At 41.3% G+C, this 20,157-nt stretch overlaps 1 protein-coding gene across 3 annotated transcripts in view; it reads left to right on the forward strand.

Moving 5' to 3' along the window:
- The window catches only part of LOC143285510 (maestro heat-like repeat-containing protein family member 1), an 82,196-nt gene that overhangs the window by 32,721 nt on the left and 29,318 nt on the right, over positions 1–20,157 (forward strand). Inside the window, exons 17-28 of one of the 3 annotated variants that reach the window (XM_076592845.1) lie at positions 1,867–1,887; positions 5,661–5,716; positions 6,706–6,813; positions 7,552–7,671; positions 8,567–8,689; positions 9,931–10,080; positions 11,804–11,926; positions 16,057–16,136; positions 16,787–17,024; positions 17,322–17,426; positions 19,064–19,199; positions 20,015–20,130. In XM_076592845.1, the coding sequence (XP_076448960.1) occupies positions 1,867–1,887; positions 5,661–5,716; positions 6,706–6,813; positions 7,552–7,671; positions 8,567–8,689; positions 9,931–10,080; positions 11,804–11,926; positions 16,057–16,136; positions 16,787–17,024; positions 17,322–17,426; positions 19,064–19,199; positions 20,015–20,130 (1,376 nt within the window). Of the gene's footprint in view, positions 1–1,866; positions 1,888–5,660; positions 5,717–6,705; positions 6,814–7,551; positions 7,672–8,566; positions 8,690–9,930; positions 10,081–11,803; positions 11,927–13,479; positions 13,603–16,056; positions 16,137–16,786; positions 17,025–17,321; positions 17,427–19,063; positions 19,200–20,014; positions 20,131–20,157 lie in introns of all 3 variants that reach the window. The other 2 variants (XM_076592844.1, XM_076592846.1) reach the window with 2 other exon arrangements.

Here is a 20,157-nt window from a genome sequence, read left to right on the forward strand (position 1 = left end):
AGTGTGGCATGACTTTGATGTGCAAGTACTGCTTCTTGTGTGTGTGTACACGGTGTCACTGGTGTTACTGAACAAAAGGAATGTAATCCCATGAGGACAGGGTCCATGTAAAGAATGGTGACTAACATCTTGACCTGCGTCTTATCTCTTGACAGTCCTTCATTGACATCTTGACCTGTGTCTTATGTCTTGACAGTCCTTCATTGACATCTTGACCTGTGTCCTATCTCTTGACAGTCCTTCATTGACATCTTGACCTGCGTCTTATGTCTTGACAGTCCTTCATTGACATCTTGACCTGCGTCTTATGTCTTGACAGTCCTTCATTGACATCTTGACCTGCGTCTTATGTCTTGACAGTCCTTCATTGACATCTTGACCTGTGTCTTATGTCTTGACAGTCCTTCATTGACATCTTGACCTGCGTCTTATGTCTTGACAGTCCTTCATTGACATCTTGACCTGTAAGCACTCTCTTATCTCTTGACAGTCCTTCATTGACATCTTGACTTGTGTCCTATCTCTTGATAGTCCTTCATTGACATCTTGACCTGTGTCTTATGTCTTGACAGTCTTTTGACATCTTGACCTGTAAGCACTGTCATGTCACAGTGAGGTGACAGCCCTTCACTGACATCCTGACCTTTGTCTTATCTCGGTGAGGTGACATCCCTTCACTGACATCCTGGCCTGTAAGCTCTGTCTGATCTCAGTGAGGTGACAGCCCTTCATTGACGTCCTGACCTGTAATGTCAGCTTTAAATCAGTGAGGTGATAGTCTTTCACTGACATCCTGACCTGTAAGCTCTGTCTGATCTCAGTGAGGTGACAGCCTTTCAATGACATCCTGACTTGTAAGCTCTGTCTTATCACATTGAGGTGACAGCCCTTCACTGACATCCTGAACTGTAAGCTCTGTCATATATCAGTGAGGTGACAACCCTTCACTGACATCCTGACTTTTAATCTCTGTCATATATCAGTGAGGTGACAGCCCTTCACTGACATCCTGACTTGTAAGCTCTGTCATATATCAGTGAGGTGACAGCCCTTCATTGACATCCTGACTTGTAAACTCTGTCATATATCAGTGAGGTGACAGCCCTTCATTGACATCCTGACTTGTAAGCTCTGTCATATGTCAGTGAGGTGACAGCCCTTCACTGACATCCTGACTTGTAAGCTCTGTCATATATCAGTGAGGTGACAGCCCTTCACTGACATCCTGACTTGTAAGCTCTGTCATATATCAGTGAGGTGACAGCCCTTCAGTCACAACCATACCTGTCAGCAGTAATGAAGGTATCCTGCATTGGTGATGCCTCTGTCTGCCCCCTCTCCCCTCCCCGTTCATCCTCACTCCTGCATGCCCCTTCCCCCTCCACCCTCCCACCCTGTTCTGCCCCCCACTCTCCTCACCCCTCATCTTCTCTCTCTCCTGCATGCCCCTTCCCCCTCCACCCTCCCACCCTGTTCTGCCCCCCACTCTCCTCACCCTTCATCTTCTCTCTCTCCTGCATGCCCCTTCCCCCTCCACCCTCCCACCCTGTTCTGCCCCCCACTCTCCTCACCCCTCTCTCCTGCATGTCCCTTCCCCTCCCCCTTCCCCATCACCTTAGTCTGATGTCAGTCCTGTGCTCAGATAAGTTTTATCTGTTACAGTGTTTAAGAAGTGAGCAAACATGTTTGTAGCACATGGGGTGGGGTGAAAAGTGCAGTCATGTATGGTTTAATTCTGTTGTTGTCGTCTGTTCCATTAGTACCTACATTACATCTGTGACTGTTGTGGTGTAGGTGCTTGATTATGTCTACTGTTGATATTTGGAACATTCAGCAGATTGTTTTTCTTTTTTTTTTTTTTTTAAGGAACAAGACGATTCAAATCAGGTAAATGTGGCCGCTTGATCTCGATGTGTTTATTTGGTTTGTGGTTTTTGTTTTATAATGTGCTGTATTGTATTTTGTTCACCAGTGGATGGTTTTTATTTTGGCTTCTCACATCTAATAAAACACATAGTTGCTTGTTGATTTTTATGAGTTTTTGTTGTTGTTGTTGTTTTTTTGTTTTGTTTGTTTGTTTTTTTGCTTGTGTTTTTCTTTATCTGCTTTGGAGTCTTATAATGAAGTTCTTGGGTATCTTTTGATCATCTCTAGCACAAAATAATCTTTGTTTAATTTATCTTTATCTTGGTGCTGTTGCTAATTTATGACTGGAGTGATTCACTGCAGCTGTCTGAGAGAAACAAAAAGCAGCGTGCTTGGCATTCTCACCTTGGTTGGCAGCCAGCCAGTGTGACTGCTTATAACTCATATCTGATTGAATCCAGTTGTAGAAGTTTGTGAGAAAACTGTGCATTTCAGGCTGTATAAATCAGTGTCTCACGTCACTGATGGATTCCTTGTTTTGCTGCTGTTGATGTGGGGGTTATGTGCATTTTGTTTGGTGATGCTTTTCAATTTTCACAAGTCTTTTGGCACATTCATGCAAAATAGCTAGTACGGCCTTGCAGTTAATTTCCTTTCATCATTTGCTTATGTGCCTGATTTCTTGAATATCTCATGCCTAATTTCATTGTCTCAGCCCACACCTTCACAGTGTTATCTGTCAGCTTTGCATGATTGTATGGCTGATAATTTACCTTTGCATGATAATTTACCTTTGCGTGATTGTATCGCTAATATACATTTTGCTTTTCGTTGGCATTTTGTAGTAACTGTGTAAGTACACAGTTGTCTGGCTTCCATGTTTATTTGGGTGTATATGCATGTGTTCCCCGATAGATCTAAGCAACTTAGGACTAATATTTGTGGAGATATATAAACCTATGTTCACAATTGACATGTCTCGTATGACTTCATTCTTTGAATGCACACATGTATGCATTCACAGATAGCATAATTTGTACATAATATTTGTTTGGATATACCTGTATATGCTCACAAATAGCATAATTTAAACACATTTGTTTGACTATACCTGTATATGCTCAAAATGGATATAAGCTGTAGAGAGAAAAAATAGCGAGAGATGAAAATCATCTATTTCTGCCATTATCTTTTTTGTGTTCATTTAGATTGGGGCAGGTGGGGAGGAAGTCGCTGTCTGTCTGTCTCTCTGCCATTATCTTTTTTGTGTTCATTTAGATTGGGGCAGGTGGGGAGGAAGTCTCTGTCTGTCTGTCTGTCTGCCATTATCTTTTTTGTGTTCATTTAGATTGGGGCAGGTGGGGAGGAAGTCTCTGTCTGTCTGTCTCTCTGCCATTATCTTTTTTGTGTTCATTTAGATTGGGGCAGGTGGGGAGGAAGTCGCTGTCTGTGTGTCTCATTCTCTGATTTTCTCTGTCCATTGTCTGTCTCTTACTACAAGCACACAGTGAATTGCATATATGTACAAATGTTCACACATGCAGTATGCACCCATGTATGCACATGCGCATACATTTTGGCACCTGCCCAACACAGACATACAGGTGTTTGAGTGAGGAAAAGCTAAGAGAGGAGAGGGAGGGGTTTTTATTTGTAAAATGTTGTGTTTTGTTTTCTATATTTATTTTAAGTGTTCACTGAGTAAGAATTGTTTTATGGGATTGTGCTTTAGGAATGTGTTGTTGTAGTTGATTGTTATTACTGTTAAATTCTGATGTTTGGTAAGTTTCATGTAAAATTCAGATGTTTGGTAAGTTTCATTAATATTATTCTTTATAATACTGATGATATTTCATTTTCATTGTGCCTTTCATTGAAATACAGTAATGTTCAAGGCACATCACATGAGTGAAATTTAACCCGAAAAAAAGCATTTTACATAAAATCATAATCACAGGTAAAAATTTCTTTACAAGTGTCTGATGTGAACAACGCATAGTCACTTCAACCATATAGTAAACTAAAACATCAGTTATCATCCATACAGTCAAGTGCCCACACATGCACAGTCAGATGAATGCATGCACACACACATACATGGCCACACTCACAGATTTACACACACGCACGCATGCACTCGCACACACATACTCAAACTGTTCAAGGCACATCACATGAGTGAAATATAACAAAAAAAAGCATTTTACATAAAATCATAATCACAGGTAAAATTTTCTTTACATTGATCCGATGTGAACAACACATAATCACTTCAACCACATAGTGAACTAAAACATCAATTATCATCCATGTAATCAAGTACCCACATGTGCACAGTCAGATGAATGTATGCGCACACACATATATGCACACACTCACACATTTACACACATTTACACACACACACACACACAAACACATGTGCACGCGCAGACATGCATATACATACTCAAACTGACACATACATGCTTGCGTGTGTATACATATATAGTGCATATTTTAATGATAGGTCTATTTACAGTGACATGACTCCACCCCTTGCCTGGAAATTCCTTTACGATCCTTTTTTCCAACCCAGCATTTCTCCTTGAAACAGTTTTCAGTGGTAACCTTATCACTTTCATTCAAAGGCATGGTTGATCCTTCCAAACTGAAACTTTGGACAGAACTGATTTTGGATACAGACGGCAATAAAAAAAAAAATCATAGACTTGACACCCAGACAGGCTATTTTAGACTGACTGACTGACAAATGCCAACACCTGGCAGCTGGCATGAACATGATGGTCACATTGCACAGCTGGATTTTTTGACATGCTGTTTTGAATTTGGCAATACTCGCATAATTCGCGTCCAAACTTTTAGATATTTTGCAGACTTGTTGATGATACCCTGAGGTTACTGTGTGAATATTTTCAATGAATTCAGTTTATCTATCACTGAGAAAATACTTGTCAAAAAGCCGCTCACTTTTTTTGGGACACCCGATACATGCACATGTACTTGCACGTACATATGCATATAGATTCACCAAAGCATAATAAGCTATCAAATTGCAGTTTGCATACATAGCATGTTGTGCATGTAAATCAATATCCTTTTTCAGAAGTAACAAGAACCAAGAATTTGCATTGCCAGATGCTGTCAAGGGGCACTGTGTTCACACAATTTTTGTTTGATTTTTTTTTACTAAGAAACCAGTACTGCGTTCACACAGTTTTTGTTCAGTTTTTTACTAAGAAACCATTACTGTGCTCACACAGTTTTTGTTTGATTTTTCACCAAGGAAACCATGACTGTGTTCACACAATTTTTGTTGGATTTTTCACCAAGAAAACCATTACTGTGTTCACACAATTTGTGTTTGATTTTCAACAAGAAAATGATCACAGGGTTCACACAATTTTTGTTTGATTTATCACCATAAAAATGATCACTTTGTTCACTCAATTTTGTTTGATTTTTCACGAAGAAAACGATCTCTGTCCACACAATTTTTGTTTGATTTTTCACCAAGAAAACGATTACTGGGTTCACACAATTTTTGTGTGCTGTGTTCACACAATTTTTGTTGATTTTTCACCAGAAAATAATCACTATGTACATAAAATTTTTGTTTGATTTTTCACCAAGAAAACGATCACTATGTTCACACAATTTTTGTGTGCTGTGTTCACACAATTTTTGTTGATTTTTCACCAGAAATTAATCACTATGTTCACACAATTTTTGTTGATTTTTCACCAGAAAATAATCACTATGTTCACACAATTTTTGTTTGATTTTTCACCAAGAAAACGATGACGAGGAAAAGTGGAATCAGAAGAGCTGGGAAGACCTGATACTGAAGGTAAACATTTTGGTGCTTTAGTTTGCATGTGTAGGTGATTTGAAATTACATGTGTGAGCATTGTGTGTGTGTCTGTGTCTGTCTGTATGTGTGAATGTGTGTGTGTCTCTTTGTTGATTAAGTTTGAATCACGTGGTATCTAGTTTTGCTGACATCATCTATAATCAGATTTACGCAGTCACAGTAGTGGATCATACCATTCTCCCTTTAGTGACTTGAATTCTCTGTCCTAGAGTCACAGATTGTCAGACTGTTTCCATAGAGAAATAAAGTGTTTTGTTTCATTTCATATGACTTTGTGTGTGTGTGTGTGTGTTCAAACTACCTGTGTGTGTGCCTAGCTATTTTATAAATGAGATTGTGTGTATGCCCTTGTTTTAGATATATTGTTCTGTTTTAAGGTCAGTTTTTGTACATGTGTCTGTGATATTCTTAGTATCATTGTATATTGTGCATTGGTTATGCTGTTATCAGGTATCTGCCTAGCAGATCAGGTGTTGCACATATGGATTTGTCGAAAAGTAGTGACGCCTCCTTGAGAAGCTGACAATGACACACTCATAGTAAAGTACATAGCACTCAGTAGTTGTGAGCTGTAAAATATTCTTTATTGATGATAATGATAACTTTGTGCTGGTGTGATGGAGATGCAAGTATATTCTGGATACTTACACTTTGAAAATACACCTGTTCCTATCTTTAAGGGGGAGGCTCTTTTAAACTTAGCTAATTTTGTGTGTGTGTGTGTGTGTGTGTGTGTGCATGTATGTGTGTATGTGTGTGTGTGCGCATGTGGGCATGTGTTTGTATGTGTGTATGTGTGTGTGTGTGCGTGTGTGTGCATGTGCGTGCATGTGCGTGTATGTGTGTATGTGTACATGTGCGTATATGTGTGTGTGTGCGTGTGTTTGTATGTGTGTGTGTGTGTGTGCATGTGGGCATGTGTTTGTATGTGTGTGTGCATGTGTGTGTATGTGTGTGTGAGACAGCTGCTGGCCAAATCCCTGGAGGTGGTGGACAGTGAGGACTGGACAGCAGAGCTGGGAGAGGCCTTTGGGGCACAAGTCGGTCACTACGTCCACTGTCCTCAGGAAAAGGTGAGGGGTCTGTGTCTGTCTTTCCTCCTGTGTATTGCAGGTGTGAACTTGTGCAGCAGGGGGGTATGTGTGTGGCTGTATGAATGGGCTGCACTCTGAACAAATTCACAGAATCCTGCTTTGGGTTCTGATTCCCCCACTTGTCTTCAATCAGAACTGGAGGATTGTGCAGTCAGAAAAGCTGAAAAGTTTTCAATAGACCGTGAAGAAAGAAGTGATTATAAAAAATTGCCCTCAAACACTTAATATCACAATCATATATGCATGTGTGTGTGTGTGTGTGCTGAAATGAGTGGATGCCTAAGTGTCTAGATCATTTTGTATGAATAGACAATAAACCAGTGAAAAGATATGGGAAGGAGCATTGTTTCTCATAGCATTGACAACATTTCAGAATCACAATGGAAGTTAGAATGAAAGAAATACAGACCTGTTGACTTTTCCATATGTCAGGATTTTGTGATGGCAAACAAGATGTGTTACAAAAAGTTTGTTTTCTGCGGACTGTCAGTACTGTGAAAAATAGTATTGAAATCAGTTGTAAATGTGAAAAAAAGATGTTGATTAGAAAATAATGATGAATTTCACATAAGGACTGTGAACAGTGAAAAAATAATGATCAAGTATTGGAACCTACAAACAACATGGACAGTAGTTTTATTTCCATCTTCATGTTTAACCACCAGCTTACTTTTCAGTCATCTTCCATGTGTCACTTGTTCTTTTGTTTTGCTGCAGAACTTTCTGTACAAATGCCTTGGCATAATACTGCGCAAGTCGACGAAAAAGGAATTGGTGACGAAACAACTGGACATCATTTTCTCTTCTGTCAAACACACTGACCAGACTGAGAGAGAGGTATTGTGCCTTTGCATGCAGAGACTTCTCTGAGATTTCTTTCAGCATCGTGTTCAGAGGTTTGATGAAAACCATCAAGAAAAGTGAGGGCGGTTTACCCGTCAGATTTACCTGTTATTTCAGTCAGTGGTCAGTGATTGAGCACTCTGATTGATCTCTGAGGAGTGTTTAGGAAAAATTTAATCATAATTTTCTGAATACATTTATTATGTGAGAAAATGTTCATTGTCTATGATTACAGCACTTTGATTGATCTCTGAGAAGTGTTAAGGAAATACTGAAATATAATTTTCTGATTACATTTATAATGTCAGAGCTTGAGCTCACAAGATAGTGACAAATGAGAAAACAAACTTTCCATTAAAAACCCCAAAGCTTTTCATTTGCAGCCATATAGAATGTGCACATGCAATTTACAAACCCAGAAAATTGAGGCATATTAATGATTAAGATGGGGCATTCACATGGCGTAGGTTGAGCCAGTCCCTTTACTCCCACTGCCAGTACTAAAACATGAAACTCATAGAAATAAACCTTTACATCAGTTTATTTGTGTAAAACAAAACAAAGCTAAAAACAACAACTGTGGAACAAAGTGTGACAGCAGTGTATGAATGTGAATGTGTGTGTGTGTGTGTGTACGTGCCTATGTGTGCGAATGTGTGGAGGGTAGCTGCTATGTACATATGTATGTTAAAATGTATGTGTGTGTTTGTGTGTTTAGTTTGTTAGTCACATTTTGGTGTGTCAGTAACATTGATGTAATGTGTTCTGGAAACAAAAGTGTTTTTGTAAAGCACCTAGAACAGATTTCTGGATAGTGTGCTGTATATGTATCCAGTATTATTATTGTTATTAATGGTTTGTGATGCTCATGACTGGCGTTGTGACGCAGGGCTGTGCGATCGCCTTGGGCTACACAGCGGCCTCCCACCTGGATTCCGTGCTCAGCAAACTGGAGAATGTGGCCAAGAACGACATGGTTCGCAAATCCTCCGGGATTTTGGGATTTATGAAGGTATGATGGTGAAAGGAGTAGAATGTCTTGTTTTATGTGTTCATGTGAATATGAATGAATAGTAATTATGACTGAGGATCATTCTTTGCATGTAGTCTATCCACTGTGAACCTGTTCGCTGTCTGTATGACAGGTTGACATGTCATTCCGTAGTTGCTGCCTTATTGCCCACATGATGGATTGACACAGTGAGATTTACTGAATTTTCCTTCAGCCAGAAATAGAAGTAGAGTCATAACTGCCATCCCAGAAGAAGACTGCCAGTATTTCTATCACAAATAAACATGAAGACAGTCCTTATATGGTATTTGGCATGATATATGGCCGTGTTGACAAACGGCCAGCCCAAAGCAAACCAGCAAATACATAGCAGACGACAGCGAGCAGCCTATGTTGATTTCAGGCAAACAAAGGCAATTATAAGGAACCAGATTATGCTGCTGACACTGATTGTTGTGAGTTTGTCACAGATATTGACACAGCACAGGGTAAATGTTGAATACAAGGCAAGGGGCATGGTTAAGGGAGTGCGCGGGGGAAAGGGAAATGGCAGGCATGATGAGGACAACAAAGACGTGCCAGAGGAACGGAGTGGAGGGGGGAGAGGAGGGGTTAGGGACTTTGATGATAGCACACATTGTTGTGCTCCAGAACGTGCATTGTCTTGGTAGTTTTTATCGTTACTTTTGTTCAGCTCCACACGCCTTGGACACCAGAACTTCATTTGGTGGTTTTTCTTTGTTTGCATGCTTGTTGTGTTTTTACTTTGTCTTTTGTAGAAACATTCACTATGATATAGCTATGTTTTGTGTGATCAAGAAACTTAAAATTATGCAGATAAAATGTACTTCATTGTTCAGCCAGTTCAGAATCATCATTTGTACTTTCCACTATTTCTAAAGGAAGCTCATTTAATTTCCTGTCAGAAGAACATATGATTTTCTTGCTTTTGACAAAAACTGTAGCCTGTAGAATTTTTTTTGTATATTTATACCCATTTTCACTGAAAATTCCCTAGCACAGGCCCAGCAGCAGGAATTATATTCCCCATACAGTGCACAGGTTCAAAGTCTGTACACTTCCTACATATGCAAGAGATGAGTACAGGATGACAAAAAGTAACCATTTCCAGTAAGTGTCTTGCACGTTGTTTGAAGGTATGCTGCAGAGTTGACATATTTTGTTTGTATGTTGCATTTTTACCAGTGATTGATGAATGAGTTCAATGGTTGGCATATCAGGACAAGTCCGAGGGGGACATAGAGAGGGTGAAGGCCACACTGATGCTGTGCTATGGCTACGTTGCCCTCTACTCCCCACCCTCCCTCATCATCTCCAGAATGGAGGCCACCATCATCAGAACCATCACACCACACTTCGTCAATGTCAAGGTCAGTTGTCAGTGTCAAGGTCAGCTCTTAGTGTCAAGGTCAGTAAACAGAGGTCAGTCAGTGATGTTTTTATTTTTGGTTACTGAGATGGTTACTGAGAGTAAATTAATTTCACTGCACACAGAAAACCCTGACACACTGGTTTGAAGACAGCATGGTTTTACAAACCTGTTGAAAGCATGACGCTTTTTCATGTGTCGTGTCTTAATACAGTGTATAGGTTTGTGGTCTTTTGCCATCTGAGTTAGTGTCTTGTGTGTACCTGCAAGGAGTGTGTGTGCTTATGAAAGATAAGTATTGTAAAAGATAGATGGGAAAGACATATATTTATATAACATAGGTATTGTAAAAGATAGGAGAGGCAGATATTATATAACACGGGTATTGTAAAATATAGTGGGAAAGCCAGATATTTATATAACATTGGTATTGTAAAGTATATATGGGAAAGATGATATTCATAAAACAGAAATATTGTAAAAGATAGATGGGAGAGATAGATATTTATAAAACAAATATTGCAAAAGATTGGAAAGACAGATCTATTTGTTTCTGGATTTATTTGATCTCATTTATGCATATCCGAATGTGTTTAATTTCTCACATGTTTTCTCTTCATTTGATGAGATCATCTGTTACTTCAGCAGGAATAGCTGAGGGAGTTTGCTGAGAGATGTGCTGTGTGTTATGAGAGATATGACGTGAGTTGTTTGGTGAGAGATGAGTTGTTTGCTGAGAGGTATGACATGAGTTGTTTGCTGAGAGATGTGCTGTGTGTTGTTTGCTGAGAGATGAGTTGTCTGCTGAGAGATGTGACGTGAGTTGTTTGGTGAGAGATGAGTTGTTTGCTGAGAGGTATGACATGAGTTGTCTGCTGAGAGATGTGCTGTGAGTTGTTTGCTGAGAGGTATGACATGAGTTGTTTGGTGAGAGATGTGCTGTATGTTGTTTGTTTAGAGATGAGTTGTTTGCTGAGAGGTATGACATGAGTTGTCTGCTGAGAGATGTGCTGTGAGTTGTTTGCTGAGAGGTATGACATGAGTTGTTTGCTGAGAGATGTGCTGTATGTTGTTTGTTTAGAGATGAGTTGTTTGATGAGAGGTGTGACTTGAGTTGTTTGCTGAGAGATGTGCTGTGTGTTGTTTGCTTGTTTGCTGAGACGTATGACATGAGTTGTTTGGTGAGAGATGTGCTGTATGTTGTTTGTTTAGAGATGAGTTGTTTGATGAGAGGTGTGACTTGAGTTGTTTGCTGAGAGATGTGCTGTGTGTTGTTTGCTGAGAGATGTGACATGAGTTGTTTGCTGAGAGATGTGACATGAGTTGTTTGCTGAGAGGTGTGATGTGAATTGTTTGCTGAGAGGTGTGACATGAGTTGTTTGCTGAGAGATGTGCTGTGTGTTGTTTGCTGAGAGATGTGACATGAGTTGTTTGCTGAGAGATGTGACATGAGTTGTTTGCTGAGAGGTGTGACATGAGTTGTTTGCTGAGAGATGTGACATGAGTTGTTTGCTGAGAGGTGTGATGTGAATTGTCTGCTGAGAGGTGTGACATGAGTTGTTTGCTGAGAGATGTGACATGAGTTGTTTGCTGAGAGATGTGACATGAGTTGTTTGCTGAGAGGTGTGATGTGAATTGTCTGCTGAGAGGTGTGACATGAGTTGTTTGCTGAGAGGTGTGACATGAGTTGTTTGCTGAGAGATGTGACGTGAGTCGTCTTGCAGACGACAGACCTGCAGCAGAACGTGGTGAGGTGTATGGACCTGTTGGGCCAGTGCATGACGGCGGACAACTTGCACACCTATTACCTGTTCAGCCACCGTCCCACTTTTCTGACCCACTTACAGGTGACCCCTGACCCTGGCATGACCCATCGCCCCCTGTGCTGATGCTGCTGTTTTGTTCCATTCTCAGTGTCTGTGGTGCAGGGTTTGTGTTTGCCGTGCAGCATGCTGTCTCAGTTTGCCCAAAGTTCTTACTGTAGTTAACAGGCAGATATCAACATTTGTTGGTGCTTTGGTTCCAAAATCAAGAGGTGATCTGTCTCGTTGACCAGAAATAAATGGAATCCCAAGAAAAAATTGCATGCATTTAAATGATCAGTGAATCAGCTTCTGATGCCACACACGGTGATATGACGTGAAAATATATTTTCTGAACATGAAGCCTCTTGAAGGATTCAGGAGACAGAATGGAATAAATGACACTGCCAGTGAACACTGCAGTTTGTTCCAGAACTGCTGGAATGCTGCTGAAAATATCCTCCATTCTTCTGAAAATCGGGGTTCATATGATAGTGAGATGTAGTTTGGCATGTTTACAGACCTGGACCTTTTCCCTGTCCAGGATAAGAAACAAACAAATTCTGCACAGAAAGTCTCAGGAGAAAACAGCCATAAGTTGGTTTTGGAATCAAATTTGCATGACCAAACTGTGACTTTGTGATTTCTGCACGGTTTTAGTTTAACACATTTTTTGGTATCATACATGTGTTTATGTTAACATCAGCATATACACCATCACCGAAGGAAATATACAGAAGTGTAGTGGAGGATGGTGGATAATCCTGTGTACCAGGCTCCAGTATCTGTATCAGGCCATTTTGCTTCAGTGGATGTAGGCCAGTAGCTTTCATCCCTGCCGCTTTCCTGCTGTATGTGTTCTTTGGCTTTCATTTCTGTTTCTGCTCTGTGTGTGTCATCTTGTTCACATCTTTCAGTCTCCATTTTCTGACTTTAGATCAAACGCGAGAAATAAAAGAAAAAACAGGAGAGGCTTGTCAGACTGACTCTTACATTTCAGCTGGAAACCTCTTTGTTACAGGGTCTGTCTTGTTTCTCCTGATGATGCTGTCTTGTTTTGTTGCCGTAGTCATATTCAAGAACCACGTTTTTATCCATTGATAAGATTTTAGGGCAAGAGAACTGCTGTTCTGTTTTGGCGGGGGGGGAGGGGGGGGGGGGTTTCAAGGTCAGCAGTTGTGGTCACATTTAGAGTGATCCTTCTCCCCAGCTACACAGCATTGTTTTATCTTCAGGGTTGTGCATGAGCTTAGGCAATGACATGCACTGGTGTGATACATTTAGAGTGATCCTTCTCCCCAGCTACACAACATTGTTTTATCTCCAGGGTTGTGCATTAGCTGAGGCAATAACTTGCACTCGTGTGATACACAGAGTGAGAAATTGTTTTTTACAGATCCAGTGGTTATTACACACGTGTCTGAACATTGTGCTGCTGACAGTATTTTTCTTCCCTCTCAGTTCCCTGGTCTGACATGTCTTCAGAGAAGACTGGTTTTGGGCACACATTCTGTGTGGAGCTCCCTGAAGTGTGTTTTGCCTGGGTCAGTTTGTGGTGTGGATGCTGACTGTGGGCCGTGCGCTGTGTGTGTTGGTAGGACATGAGCGTGAAGCAAAACCTGATTCGTACGGTTGATCTGATCGGGGAGGCCCTGCACCCAGACCACCTGGAGAACCACTATAACTTCTCCTCCAGGGGTGATTTCCTTACACACTTGCAGGTACTGCCACCGCAACTTTGTCGTGTTTGTTGTGTTGTTGATACGTTTTGAATGTTTGAAAATGAATCCATTTCCATATCTGCATTTTATTCACATTGTCTGAGTTAACTTTGTGTGCAAAACTGTGGAAGGAAAAAGAAAGAACGCTGAATAGGAAAAGGGTTATCCACATTATTGGGTAAACTTTGCAGGGAACTTTGAAAAACTTTGTTTGAAAAAAGACTGGATGTGTAGAAGGTGTTCTGTGTACACATTTTCTGTATCGACCGTCACTGAAAGAGAAGAACAAACATTAACTGCTTCTGATGGGTAGTGTTTGGCAGTGTGTGTGTGTATGTGTGGCTGGTTTGTTTTAAAAGCTTGTTCAGATTGTCTGCCGGAATGTTTGTTTCTGGTGTTCTGTTAACACTTGATGCATAGAAAAGCACAACTAACTAACATGGTATGGAACTGCTCACTGGTTGATTTCTTTTTGTGTTCATTGTTGATAGATGGGTATGTGTGTGTGTGTGTGTGTGTGTGTGTGTGTGTGTGTGTGTGTGCATCTCTGTAAGTGTATGAAAGAGTGTATCTGCCTGTCTGTATTTCTCAGTTGTTATTTTGTACACACACATTGTATTGTTGCATGGTTGGATAATAGCAATTGAGTATTCAGATTCTGTGCTTTGCCTTGCTTAATTTTACCTGCATTTGTCAACATACATCAGCTTGAATAAACATTTTACATTTTCTATGTAAGATGTCAGTATGTCATTATTTTAAGATGTCAGCTGTGTGCAAAGTGTATTATAATGGCATTTTTTGTCTGCATGGTTTTGTGTATTGATTTGTTTGTGACAGCTACTGTGCATTAAACAGTATAATGCTGAGATTACATTTGTGTGCTAAAGGAAACGCAGTCTGCAAATGCAAACCGCTTTTTTTGTATTTGTGCGGAAATAGATATCCACAAAATCCAGTTTTGTCAAGGCATTGCAGGCTGTTTCGTCACAAGTAGACTTATCTGCTAGAAGTTCCCAAAGCAAAATGTGAAAGTTTCTCCAGCTTTCTCCAGGCTCTGGACACTGATTGAAGACTCACTCCTCTTCACTGTGTCACTGAGGAGCAGAATCATCAGTCTTCAGAACTTGGGTCATGGAGACAGGTGTTGTCTTGGACCAACTTTTTGTCCCTTCCTTGCCAAAGATCAAAGCATGGGGAAAGGTGGAAATACTTGTGATGAGTGTCAAGGACATCCCATTCATTATGTGAAAAAAACTGCTCCATGTTGAAGAAAAACAGAACCACAGATTGTGGAAGGCGTTTATGTTTGCGTTTTTGCTTCAGCGTAATCACTGCTGTTCAGCTTCATATGTGCTTTTTTAAAAAATTTTTATCTGCATTGCGTTTGCTTTTCCGCACTAATGTAATTATGCCTTAAGTGTTCCACATCAGGAAAAATATTGTGTTTGCTTATATGGTTATCTGTGATTAATCAGAAATAACTGAATTAATCATGTGATAGCCATGAATCATCCATTTGCTATTTGCAACAACTGTGTGTTTTGTAATTTCTGAAAGACTTATATATGGGGAGTGGGAGAAGGGTGGGAATCATTGAACATGCAGTTTGGAAATGAAAAACAGAAACAAAAGCATTTTTACACATTTATTGTACTGAATCCTTTCAGCCTGGGCCCCTTTCTTCATTTGGACTGCTGTCAGATTGTAGTGGTAATTTCTTGGAGCTTACCCAAAATTTGTTCATCATCAAAACATGACTTTTCTAGACAATAAAGTGATTGTACTGAAATAAAAGTCATGATTTTTCACAAAATATATCATATTCTCAATCATGGAACAGTTTGTATTATTTGCTGGACAGCAAAGCAGCACGTTTCAGAAACATTTTTTTCTTAAAGAATTTTTTTTTGGGGGGAACTTGCGCAAATTGCACTCCAATCAGTCAACACGCTCATATTGCTTACACTCATTAAATCAATCAATCAAATCAGTCAACCAGTTTACTTTAATGTCCTTAAAAAATAAAAGGAATATTGGGTTACGGGTGACAATGATAACATAGTGTTTCATACAAATAAATTTGAAAATTTATAATGCATTAAGTTTTAAGAGTAGATCACATTCAAAATGCACAGAGAATATGATGTATAAAAGTGCTGAAAAATATCAGTTGTTTGCCTTTCTCACATTAACTGTCTAACCTGATACCTTGTGAGCAAAGATGCACAGAAGTTCATCCAGTGTGGCGTTCTTTTCCTTACTGTCTCAGCCTTTGTTTTCCAAAATTTGAGTGAAGCATCTTTTTTAAATGGATCATTCATGGGATTCATAGGACTGTGACTTTAAAACGTGTTTTGGAACATGTATACAGAAGTAATCAGAGTTTGTCATGTACAAGCACCTGTTAGAAAATGAAGGTGTTTTTCAGCAGGTCTGTTGTGGTTGTTGCAGAACTACCTGCGAGCGGAGCCCATCAGTCACTTGAACAACGACAACCGAGCCCTCATCATGAAGGCCTGTGCCACTCTTGTGTATCCTTGCCAACTGAAGTTATGATAACATCAGCAAAACAGTAATGTTGATAATGATGTCAGCTCAGGTATTAAAACATACAATGCATTGGAAAACTTCAAGCTTCGCTTGCTGTGCAGAATTATATAGACTTACACAACAAGCAAAAATTGGGAATAGAAAAAAAATGCATACCAGCACACACAAAAGTACAGAATGCATGGCTGACACTATGAACATGTGAGCAAAGATGCACATACACACACACACACACACACATGTGCGAGGATGCTGACATGCACTCGTGCCAACACACACACGCATGCACATACACAACACACAACACACACACACGCATTTGTATAGATAATTAGACAGACAGATAGATAGAATGATAGATATAGACACACACAAAATACAGAATTCATATTTACTTTGAACTCTCTCTCTCTCTCTCTCTCTCTCTCTCTCTCTCTCTCTCTCACACACACACACACACACACACACACACACACACACAGACTTGATGTTTGTATTTACACTGCCAGGCGTATCGTACTTACTGTCATCTTTTTTGTCACAACAGATAACAGATAATGAAATTTGGCCTGCTCTCCATAGTGCTGTGCACCCCACTGTTGTTTCCCACCTCTCCTTAACTCCCCCACAGCAAACTGGACCCCCCACTGTCAGAAGCGGAGGTGTTTGACTTGGTGAAGTGTGCCACGGACTGCGTGTTCAGCCTGCCAGTGGACGGGGTTGGGGGGAGGAAGGGGCGGGAGGAGAGCTACGAGGAGGCGGTGCAGATGGAGAGACTGATGGGGGAGACGGTGGAGGCCATGCACACTCTGCTGCGCCAGGTGCTGCTGAAGACGCCCACGCCTGACTGCCTCAACAACATGTTCAAGGTGAGAGGGGGTGGGGGGTGGTCAGTGGCAGGGCTTTGTCTCTCTGCTGTCTCTCTCTCAACTGCTTCTTGCCTGCCCCTCTCTCTTGGTTGTTTTTTTGTGCTACATTTAATTGTGCTGTCTTGTGATTATTGTGTGAGAGGTTTATGTCAGCTTTGCATGTTTATATCTTTCATTGTTTGGGGAGTGCCATGTCCATCTTCCAGTTGCACTACCCAAGTGCATTATTTGTTTATTCATAACACCACAAATCAAGTTCTTTTGTTTGAGGCAATAAAGTGTTGTGTGTTCTGACAGCATCTCCATGAGTGGATGGTGTCAGAGGTGGAGCATGAGAGGGAGAGATCCATGACAACCTGGCTGAAACTGCTCCAGTACTTCACCGAGGTCATGGACCCTGCTGTGAGTCCTCTTGCTTTTATACTGAACACAACCATAAGATGGTGAGAAAAGAAAAGAAAAAAAACAAGTCATTTAGAAGGAGGGATTGGGGGGGGGGGGGTTAGAAGAGTGGGATGCAGTCATAGAGTGTTGAAAAGTATGTGGCGATAGCCTTGAGTTGGTCTTAGTGGTCGGCGAGGCTCTAAGCACCATTGATTTGATTTTGTTGAGAAGTGGTAAGGGTAGATTTAAAAACCTTGCATTATTTTGTTGCTCATTTCATTGTTTGGAAATCCACTTTGAATATTCACCAAGGTATTGATAAGCTATGTGCTTGTGAGATCAGAGTCTTGTGAAAATTGTTTGAAAGGTAACAGCCAAAAAGAAACTGTCATCTCTGTTTACTGTAGCCACACAGTCCCTCCCCACATCACCAGTGGAAGGGGGAGGTAATACACCTCTCCTTTAGCCACACAGTCCCTCCCAGTGGAAGGGGAGGTAATACACCTCTCCTTTACTGTAGCCACACAGTCCCTATCCACATCACCAGTGGAAGGGGAGGTAATACACCCCTCCTTTACTGTAGCCACACAGTCCCTCCCAGTGGAAGGGGAGGTAATACACCTCTCCTTTTCTGTAGCCACACAGTCCCTCCCCACATCACCAGTGGAAGGGGGAGGTAATACACCTCTCCTTTACTGTAGCCACACAGTCCCTCCCAGTGGAAGGGGAGGTAATACACCTCTCCTTTACTGTAGCCACACAGTCCCTCCCCACATCACCAGTGGAAGGGGGAGGTAATACACCTCTCCTTTACTGTAGCCACACAGTCCCTCCCCACATCACCAGTGGAAGGGGGAGGTAATACACCTCTCCTTTACTGTAGCCACACAGTCCCTCCCCACATCACCAGTGGAAGGGGGAGGTAATACACCTCTCCTTTACTGTAGCCACACAGTCCCTCCCAGTGGAAGGGGGAGGTAATACACCCCTCCTTTACTGTAGCCACACAGTCCCTCCCAGTGGAAGGGGAGGTAATACACCTCTCCTTTACTGTAGCCACACAGTCCCTCCCAGTGGAAGGGGAGGTAATACACCCCTCCTTTACTGTAGCCACACAGTCCCTCCCAGTGGAAGGGGAGGTAATACACCTCTCCTTTTCTGTAGCCACACAGTCCCTCCCCACATCACCAGTGGAAGGGGGAGGTAATACACCCCTCCTTTACTGTAGCCACACAGTCCCTCCCAGTGGAATGGGAGGTAATACACCCCTCCTTCACTGTAGCCACACAGTCCCTCCCCTCGTCACCAGTGGAAGGGGGAGGTAATGTATCCTGTACATGTCACTTGATCTGAAGAAGGACCTGTGTTCAGAATTGCTGACACTTCTTTTTAAAGTCAGTTTTATTTCACAACGTGCAGTTTGTTGTTTTTACAGACATTCACCACTCGTCAGTTTTACATAAATCAAATCGAATCATGTTGTTTATAGCCCAGCCGACCACTAAGGCCATATCAGGGCTGACATCACATTGTCAGTTTTACAGATTCAGCTGTCATCTTTTGTTTTGTTGGTGTGCATCACCACAGATTAGGTTTCTATGTGATTGGCAGGAAGAGTGATTGTCTTTGTTGTGGGTTGTTGGTTTTTTTTTCAGAAATTTGACAAGTTCTTGATGGCTGGGCCATTCCTGGGCACAGCCGTACCTCGGTGTACTGACCCCAAGCCTGAGATCCGTCAGTTAGCTGTTGACTGTGTACAGCACACCCTTCGCATCAGTCTGGCTTATGAGGGTAAATCAGTTGTACAGTCATGTGGACAAGATTGTTTGCTCTCTTGGTATGCTGTCTTTTTTGATTCAGGGGAAAAGTGAGCATGCTACTTTTATTTGGGAAGCTGAATTATATTTATGGGTGGTTGGTAGCTAAGGGAGATTTTCTGCTGTTTGTGGCATTTGTTAGAATGCATTTGTAGTGTTTCTGTCTGTATTTATTTGGAAGGGGTTTAAAGGTTGTCAAGGAGTGAGTTAGATCTATTCACCCCCATAACAAACCTAAGAACACTCTTTTTCAAGCAGTTTCTGTGTGATTAAGGCACTCAGTTCTATATCTGTATCCCATCAATCCACAACTATTTCTGCTATGGGCATTTGTGTGTGTGTCTGTGTTCTTGTGTGCGTTGTGTCTGACTGACCTGTTATTGTAAAGTGCTTTGAGAAGTTTGAAAACACTATGTAAATCTACTGCTGTTGTCATTGTTTTTTTTTTTTTTTTTCACTACGCATACTTTACCATGACGCACTGGTGCAGACTCCAGCATGGGTCTGATTCCTGTCTTGTGCAAACTGCTACCACTCTGCATCATCATAATTATGAATGTCAACCAGTAAGCCAGAACTCTTTTCCCCCTGAAGAAGGCAGTCCCAGTTACAAGAAGCATCCCAGAAGAAGGTTACCTCCCCTCTGCATCATCATCATTGTGATTGTCAGTGAGTTAGCGAGAACCTTTCCCCCCCTGAACAAGGCAGCCCCAGTTAGAAGAAGCATTCCTATAGCAGTGCCGAGTGGCAGGCTGTGGTTCAGTCAGGGTGTCTGTGTGACATTGACAGGCCAGCCCCTGACAGAGAAGGACCAGATGGTGGACGCTCTGCCCATGCTCAAGGACCGACTCCAGAAGAAAACCGACCCCAACGTCCTCTTCAGCATCGTCAACGACCTCTCCAAGGTGACCCCCTCACCATTTTTCTGGGGT

The sequence above is a fragment of the Babylonia areolata genome, chromosome 9 (genome assembly GCF_041734735.1).
Source record: "Babylonia areolata isolate BAREFJ2019XMU chromosome 9, ASM4173473v1, whole genome shotgun sequence".
Lineage (NCBI taxonomy): Eukaryota > Metazoa > Mollusca > Gastropoda > Neogastropoda > Buccinidae > Babylonia > Babylonia areolata.